At 19.7% G+C, this 10279-nt stretch overlaps 1 protein-coding gene across 5 annotated transcripts in view; it reads left to right on the forward strand.

Annotated features, from left to right (window-relative positions):
• Positions 1 to 10279, forward strand: part of LOC102674388 (cytohesin-1) — a 162478-nt gene that overhangs the window by 138697 nt on the left and 13502 nt on the right. For all 5 annotated transcript variants that reach the window (XM_006615525.2, XM_006615526.2, XM_031510407.1 and 2 more), the window contains one exon: positions 4878 to 5483. In XM_006615525.2, coding sequence (XP_006615588.1) covers positions 4878 to 5483 — 606 coding nt within the window. The remainder of the gene's footprint in view (positions 1 to 4877; positions 5484 to 10279) is intronic.

Below are 10279 nucleotides of genomic sequence, written 5' to 3' on the forward strand. Positions count from 1 at the left end.
ATAAATATATATAATAAAAATATAAATAATAAAAAATATAAAAAAATAATTTTTTAATTACTTCTAAAAAAATTTAATGAATATAAATTTTCTCACATTTAATTAATCGTATTAAATTAAGCACAAAAATTTCGAACCTATCATATTGCAAATATCAAATTAATAAAATTTTTTGAATTAGTAATCATTGGTGAATCATACCAATAGATTTTAAATTTTTATAAACGTGCATTGCTAAAATCAAAATTTATCAAATTATCTTATATGTAAACATTTAAAATATAAGAATTTGTATCAATTAATTAAAAAATTAATTCGTCACTTTTTATTTGAAAACTTTATTAAATTTTATTTGGATTTTATGATTACTCATAATTAAAGAAATTACGTTTTACATTAACATATTAATGTAAAACATAATACATATTAATATAAAACATAAATTTTTAAACAAAAGAAATGTTTATTTTTTTCTATAATGAAAAAAATGTATATAATATTTATCAAGAATTATCAAATAGTTATCACATTTTTTGTCTTACGATTATTAGAAATATAAACATATTTTTGGTAAAATTAATATTGTATTTTATTAAAAGAAAAATAAAAATATATATAATAATATTTATTTATTTATTTTCATAGCATTATTTTAATCACAATTATTTATAATATTTATAATACTATAATATTATAAATAATAATTTTTATAATATTATTTAAAATATTTAAATATTATATTATATTATTCTATTATTTATTATAGATTTCGTATTACAAATCAATAGTACTAGCGTTAACAAACAATAAGTAAAATTATTCATATATTATCATATATTCATTATTTCACTTTCAAAAAAATAAACACAGTTTAGTAGCTTGAAAAGGAAAATGAAAAAAATAGAATTCGCGATATGTTTTCCAAATCCGATTGTAGATCAAGAAATACCATAGAAGGAAATTGCAAATTACGATTGGTAAAATTGGTAGAAAATTTATGCGTTTGTACATGTAGTAGTTGGTGAACTGTTTTAATATATTTGTAATATTCGCATTTTATAAATTAATATAAGTTTAAGAATTATTATCGATTCTTTTGAAAATTATATTGTACAAAATAAAAATTATTTTATAAAATATATTGAAATATAATATATATAATTTTATAAAAATTATTATTGAATTTTAAAAGTGTGTAATGTCTTTTTTACTTTAAATTTTACTTTAAAACAAACAAAAAAAGCTTAATAAAAATTATTAATTTTAGAGTTAGAAATATTTTTATCACTGATTATAAAATGTTACTTTTATAGCATATATCGATGTCCTCCATTCATTTCGTCATTATTTCTATATTTTCCCTCGTGCATATATGTTGAAATCTCTAACGTATAATATATGTATTAATATACGTATATAGTTTTAATATATATAATATATATAAAATTTTTTTGGAAAATCGATTTTAAATCTCAAAATAAACACAAAAATAAATATACTAAAATGCTGGTTGAGATTTAATTGTAAATAATTTAAATTTAAATTACAATTTAAATTACAATTTAAATTTAGATGAAATAAAACAGAATGACAGTGATGTAACGGAGAAAGATTTATCTTATTCTATTTTTGTCTCGCTTTATATAATATAATCTATAACTTTTAATTTTTCATAATTTAATAAATAAATCTGCAGCAAAATTTTTATATATTAATTTCTGTGTTTGATTTTGATTTCTATAATTGATTTTCTAAAGAAAATTCTTTCTAGAATTCTCTCTAACGAATATATTTACTATTTACTATATATTATATTATTTAATTGAGTTTATATTGAGTTGAGCCATTTTGAAAAAATAATACAATACTATTTTTTCTTTTAGTATATAATTGATGAATTTATTTTTTATAAAATATTTTTGATATTATACTATTCTATCTATATATGTACATGTGATACAATATATATGTTAATATTTGTTAATCACTATTATATAATATGTTAATCATATTATACAATATTTATAAATTATTTATATAAATAATTTAATAATTGACAATCAGTATGCATAAAGGATGAACAGTTTGTCAATAATTTATTTTCATATAAATTTGAACGGAATCTTTTTAAATTTTTTTTTTTTTTTTTTGTAATGTACCTATGTCTATCTTTATATAAGAGAGAAAAGAAACTATTAAATAAAAAATTGATATGTATTCATTATATCATAACTTAGGTTATTAATTTAGTTTTCTAAAAATATTTTATATATAATGTTTTTATTTTTTTTTTATTTTCACATTCTGTAGATTCAAAGGATCCTATACTATCATAAATAAGATAAAATTCAATGATATAATAATTTTTTGAAAATAATTTGAAAATAGCTAATTTTCGACGTAAAAAGTGAAAATGATGCTCTTTATGATTTATTATAAAATCATTATTAAAAATTATTTATATCGATAAGAAAGAATTTAATCGATAAATATTAACTGTGTATAATGGATGAATTTCCGATTAACAAAGATTGTATAAAAAAAATAACTATCAGGAGTAATATTTAAAAGAATATATATATATAATTCGAGGTTCTGTAATTATTGTAGGATGATCCTATTCTTAATGTTACTATAAATTTTCGCAAATCTAATAATAATTCCTAATCCTAAAATGCGAAACTCATCATGTTATTTAAACGCCTAAACTCTACACTCTATACTCTATATTCAATATGACATTCATAACGTTTCCCTCCTTGATATTCACCCTTGAAAAGATCTTCACTTATCTAGATCAGAAAGACGAGAGCACGTGAGGTGAAAAACTTTTTTTAAGCATTGGAGGTACAGCCGAGTAAGATTCTTATAAAGAATCGAAGGTGAAAAAAAATGATAGAAATAAATGCGAGAAGAAAGTTACCAAAGAAAACGATTTTTTTATTATAAAAGATCGATTAATTCTAAAAAAATTTTTAATATTTTTTTATATAAAATAAAATATAATATAATATAATATAATATAATATAATATAATAATAATAATAAAATTTTTATTAATAATAGATATGATATCAATCTTTCTCGTAATTTTTAAGCATAGTATTCAAATACTTATAGTATCGATATAATATGTATGCTATCAATACATATAATATCAATGTATTATGTGAAAATTGAGTTCGAAATTATTCAAATCGATATTGAATTGAATTTAGCAATTAAAAAGAATCGAAAAAAATTAAATCTGATAAGATATACATATTATACGTATATACATATACATATCATACATATTATACGTATTATATTCATTGATATCAAATATGAGAGAAAAGAATATAGAAAGATATAGAATGTAGTAAAAGTCAATCAATATTTAATTATGATTTCAAGCCATTTTTTTATGAAAATTTTCGTTTCGGCTTTGTTAGTGAATTATTAGTGATAAAAATAGTGGTTAATTATAGATCGCATAAATATGTCGCATTGGATATTTGTTATTAAATAGATTTGAATAAACAATTGGTTGAATTCGATGCACTATCTACTTATTACTATAAAATGAAGTTATAGTTAAATAGTTAAAAGATATCTCATAAAAAATATAGTACAAAATATATTGTTTAAAAAAATTAAATTTATTTATAAATTAATTGTTTTCCAGTAATTTAAAATATATTTTATGCACATAGTAGATATATAATTTTTATTTAATAGCAGGCAAAAATAAATTTCTATTTAATAGATTCTATTTAATGGATTTTTTAAGCTTTTTAAGATTTTTAAATAAATTACAACAAATCGAGTATTAAAATGAGAAGAAAATATTTTAGATTTTTAATTATAATAAGTAAATTAATAATTAAAATTTAAAAATTGATTTCAATTTGATACTATTATATCATATTAAAAAATAAGCCAAGAATTTTACTTTTGTATAAATAATCTTTTCAAATAATCTTATTTAAGAAAATTAATAATATGTATTTAAATATAATTATTTATCTAAATAATTATATTAAAATAAATCATATAATAATTATATGACTAACAAATTTTTAATATATTCTTTTTTAACTTTTTAATATATTTCTAATATATTTCTAGATCAATATATTTTTATTTCTAGAACCAATATATTTTTTTTCTATCTAATATTATTATTAATAATAAAATTTGAAATTATTTCGAATGAAAATTGTATTATATATAATCATTTTAAATTTTTCAAAATATAACAATTTTTAAAATTTTTGAAAATTTTGAGAATATTAATTTTTCGTTATTATCTTGTTTTCAAATCGAAGTTATATATAACCAATTTGTCAATCTTTAAAAAACAAGTAATAAATAATGCAAGTAAAACAAAATTCTCAAAAGTTTCGAATCTAAAACTTTTCAACATTTTCAAGATTTTAAAAAAATTTTAAATTTTGAATTAACTTTAAAGTAATCTAAATTTTCTCTCATTTTACAGATATGTAGCAATATAAAATTATATAATAAATAACGTCTAAATTCTATTCTTAAATTAATTCTAACTATTAAAAAATATAATAAAAATTTAAATAAAAATATAAATATAAATTCAGAGAAAATATATAATTTTCCGATTTTATCCGCAAAATTAATCGGATTAAGCTTAAAACAACAACTTTCGTTTAAATCTTCGATCTACTTAGTAACTTTAGAATCTCGAAACAATACGTTCAAATTCGCCCTCCGAAAGAGGGTAAATCGCATTAATTAGATCAATTAATTAGTTCAATTCGGGACAAGCAAAGAATCAAGGATAACCCCCCAATTCGAGATATCGAACAGAACGTGGAAGCCATTTTCATGCAGTTTTGTTGACCCGTCCGTTTCTGTTGCAGCAATTGAAAGATGAGCTGGGTGAAGTGGTGGCTGAAATGGAGGCGATGGAGGGCGGTGGTCTCGCCACCGATGAGACCAAGCCATCGAATAAGGCTAAGCAGACGTCGATCGGCCGTAAGAAATTCAACATGGATCCTAAGAAGGGTATTGAGTACCTGATCGAGCACAATCTGCTAGCGCCAACGCCCGAGGACGTTGCCCAATTCCTTTACAAGGGCGAAGGTCTTAACAAAACTGCGATCGGCGATTACCTTGGTGAAAGGCACGACTTTAACGAAAGAGTGTTGAGGGCATTCGTCGAATTGCATGATTTCACCGATTTGATCCTCGTGCAAGCCCTTCGACAGTTCCTTTGGTCGTTCCGATTGCCCGGCGAGGCGCAAAAGATCGATAGAATGATGGAGTGCTTTGCACAGAGGTATTGCCAGTTGAATCCAAATATATTTACGAATACGGACACCTGTTACGTGCTCAGTTTTGCTATCATCATGTTAAACACGTCCTTGCACAATCCGAGCGTCAAGGATAAACCTAGCGTGGAACAGTTCATATCCATGAACCGTGGAATTAACAATGGCGGCGACTTGCCTCGAGAACTTCTTGTGGTAAGTTTTTTGTTTATTCTTGCTTGATGAATATATATACATCATAATAGAAAATTATATTATCTCCATAATCTCCATTATATTATCTCTCCATTGTGTTATATTATCTTAAGAAAATTTATCCAAAGAAAAATTCTGATTTTAATAAAAGTTTGTATATATGTGAAAAGATTTATATATGGAGCAATTTTTTTATTAAAATCTTTTTAAGAGAAAAAAATCAAAAATCTAAATTTTTTTTTTATTTTTTTAATATAATTTTACTCAGAATTTTTTTTATAACATATTATAATAAAGTTATATAATATATATAAAAGTAACAAGCATTTTTTATTTGAAAAATTTTATTTTACATAACATAATATTTATATTTAAAAAATAAAAAAATCATTGAAATTTTTAGTACTGATTTAATTTCCTTTAAGTGATAAAATTATTTCATATATACACTTATTTTTGTTATAAATAAAAAAAAATTCTTTTATCTTTTATTTATAATGAAACTTTATGAATGTGATCTAATATAGAATAAATTATATATAATAAATTGTATACAGGGTATCTTTTCAAAAAAATGCTGGAACTTTAAACTTTAAAGACTTTACTTAACTTTACACACACTTTCTCAAAAAAATATTCTGTTGTAAATAAAATTGCTCCATATGTATTTAATAATATAAAAGAAGAAATTAATTTTAAATGAATTAAGGATATAATTTATAAACAAATAAAATTTAATTCGTTTATTAAGTAAATTAAAAAATATAAAATTCATAAATAAATAAGGAAAAATTATCAATGACAAAGTTTTTATTTAATGGAAATTTAAATAGAAAAAGAAAAAAATTGTATAAAAAAAAAATATCGGATCAGAAGAAATAATTCGTTATATCAATAAGAAAATATGCTTTACGATATTTATATATTTATATATATGATGATTACATTAAATAAAATTTTCGTATCTGAGATTAATACTTCATATATTAATTGCCGACAAATTCTTGACAAATTTGCTCATATTTAGTTTTTTTAAAAATTATATTTATTAATATGAAAGAATGATATCTACATCAGTAAAAAATTTAGCTTTCATGAAATTTAGTCAAACGTTATAAATTTTTAAAACCTCAAGATCAAAATAATTCAATTAATTTTTATTCAATCTACTTCAAATTTTAAATAATAGTTTCCAATACTCATTCTTTTCAAACATAAAGATACATTTTCTAATATTCATTCTTTTCAGGCACAAAATACAAATTTTTAATTATATAACATAAAAATTAATTATTATTAATATATTAATAAATCGTTAATATTAACAATAAATATATTGAAAAGAATTGATTCTAGAGATCTCAAAATAAACACAAAAATTGATATAAAAAAAATGTTACTTGCTTATTTATTAAGTTATAAGCAATTGAATTTTGTACTACATGAAACGAGACGAAAATAGAATGAGATTATTCTGTCTCTTTCATATATATTGTTTTCGCATTTTGTTTCTGTTTTGTTTATTTAAATTATTAAATAATTAATAAAAAAACGCAAATTTTTAAATTTTTTATCATAAAATAAATAAACGATTAATCGATATTTTTGTTTATCAACTTTTGATCTATAAAATTAATCTTCCAAAAATATTATATTCGAATATAATATTTTCTCTATAAAATTTCTCTAGAAATATTACTTCTTTATTTGAGTAAATCTCTCATTGCAATATATTCGATTTTGATGAAGTAATTTTCTTTGGAATCAATTTCTTTTTATTGTTTCTCAAACAAATAGTCATTCCCTTACGCGAATAAGATATTGAAAAGAAAAATAGTCAGTTTGTTTCACAAAACGAGAAAATAAAATGTTAAAAGTGTATATTTTTCTTTTGAATATATTGACGAATTAAATTTAAAATAAAATAAAAATCAAATGTTCTATATGAAAAAAATTTAATAAATCTTTTGATTTATTAATACTTTTAATAATGATATTTAAAAGAATATATTTTTCATAATAAATTTTTTGATCACTTTTATAATATTCCTTTTTTCTCTATATAAATTTTTATATTAATAATATATATTAATTTCTTTTATTTGTAAAAATATTGAAGAATCATTTTACTTGAAAAACTATATATTATAATACGTAGATTCTCCTTCATAATTTCGTTTCGAATCCTGTGACGATTAAATTCAAAATAATTGGTATATATAGATTGATATATAGAAATTCAAAATAATTCCAAATGATTTCAAATCTACTAGTTTCGAGACACGTTTTATAGCTAATGATGAGACTAATGATGACACAAATCTCATCATATATGTACATACATTATAATTATTTGTGATATAATCGGCAGAGGGTGATTTCTTATGAAAAAATAAATCGAAAAGGAAGAATAAAATTTTTTTATTTGAGATTTTATTTCCGAATAAAACAAATTTGAAAATTTATCAAATGTAAATGAAAATAACTAAAAAATATAGAATAAAATTTTGTCGCTTAAATTTTTTTAAAAAAATTAGAGATAGAACATATAAAATGAAAAATAACATACTATTAATAATTCATTTTTATCCAAATGTATTTGTTAATTTGACTTGTATTTAAAAATTTTTAAACTTAATTTAAAATGTACGAAAATTTTAAAATGTACAAAATTTTAATCTAAACATATTGCCATATAATTTTTTAAAACTAAAAATATGATATATCATATGATATATATCATATTTAAAAATATGATTGGAAATTATTTTAATATAGACAATGAATTGAAAAATGCAATATTAAAATTTTAGAATAATAATTTTAGAGAAATCGTACGTAAATTCTTTGAAGAGAATTTATAATGAATAAATTAGTACTTCGTTAAAATAAATAGCGAAATTTGAAATAAGTTAAAATATCTAATAAAATATAAATAACAAATATTTCTTAAATAATTATAATATAATATATATAATAATATATAATAATATATAAATATAATATAATTTATAATATACTATTATAATATACAATTATAATACACTATTTATAATTATAAAATATTTGATTTGTATTTTTAAATATTTTATACAAATATATTATTATATTTAATATTTACACATGAATTATATATTTATTTTTCGAATAATTACATTAGAATACAATAAATATTCTATTTTTCATTTATTCTTAGATACCATTTCTAGATACCAAAAATAAATTAAGTTTTTCATTATTATATTATATATGTATAGAGTGTCATCGATTTCACAAACTATAAACTGCAAGATGAACTTACATAAAAAAATAAATCGAAAAAAAGAATGATGTTTTTTTTGGTTAAAATTTCGATTAAATCGAATAATTCAAGATATTAAAGATTTGTTGAATTCATATATACTTAATTATATTATAAACTAGTTTTTGTTATCATATATCATCTGCATATATGAACCTTATTAATGTATGATTTGTTATTTTAAATTTGTTGTTGTATTGATATATAATAACAGAGAACATATTTATATATCGCAATATATCTATGGTTAATTATTACAAAAATCACTGACTGAATAGATGATTTAAAGAATCGAGCGAATATTTGCAGAATATGCATCATTTGAAATATTCAATACGGCGCGACGGCTGTTTTCCATCACTTAAAAGAAATATACAAAATTAAATTTTCCAATTCCTAAAAACAGAATTCCAGAATTAGTATAAAACTTATTAATACATATATAATTTATTTCTACATAATATTAGTTCAATTCAATTTGGATCAGTTGTGGAGATACAATATTAGCCATTATGATTTTCTGAATTAACGTCATTCCTGATCATGGATTTACTTATAAGATCCCATTAAATCGCTTATTATGAGGACATTTTAAGTACTTCCAATAAAAAATATTATCTACAGTCTTCGTTTAAAAAAAAACATCTTGAAAAATATTCATAAAAGTTTTTACATAGAATTCAATTATATTGCCAAAAAGAAACAGAAGATATTATCAACAATATAAATTTTCAAAATTTTTGATTGAGATATGATTTTATTTTAATAATTTCTTAACATCTAAAGTTAAAAATCGAAATGGTAATTAGAAAAACACAATTATATTTTTAGATATAAATATAAATAAAATCATATAAAAACATATATTCATTTCAGTAAAAATGTCTAATAAATCTTCAACATAGATTTATTCAAAAATAAAATCTTAAATGAAAAGATGTTATTCTTTTTTCTTTCTCCATATAAATTTATCCTCTTGTAACTTATATCATTGACATCTTGCATAATAATATAACTTCAATGTACATATTTGCATATATTGATATTAAAAACCATATATATATTGCAAAAAATTATACTCCACAGTTATTTGATTATATTCTATATATATTATTATATATTATATATACATACATATATATACATACATATAAATTTGAAATATTTTTTCTATTCATTTTTTTAGATATTCTTTTTAGATAAAAACAATAACTTTATCAATGGAAAATTGAAATTAATCCATACAGATTATTATGATTATATTTTTAAATGAAAAATTATCTTCTGAATAATTAACTTTAAATTTTTCATTTTAAGAATAAATTATAATAGAACATTTATTATTAGAATATCCTAATATTCGAAAAATGTTTTATTAATCGAATATTTTATCATCCGAATTGTGAACAGCATCTTATTACATTTCAGATAATGGAAGTTCTATTCAAATCATATAGTGTATATCATATATATACTATATATTCATAATATATAT

This window comes from Apis dorsata, unplaced genomic scaffold, assembly GCF_000469605.1.
Source record: "Apis dorsata unplaced genomic scaffold, Apis dorsata 1.3 scaffold_226, whole genome shotgun sequence".
NCBI classification, from domain to species: Eukaryota; Metazoa; Arthropoda; class Insecta; order Hymenoptera; family Apidae; genus Apis; species Apis dorsata.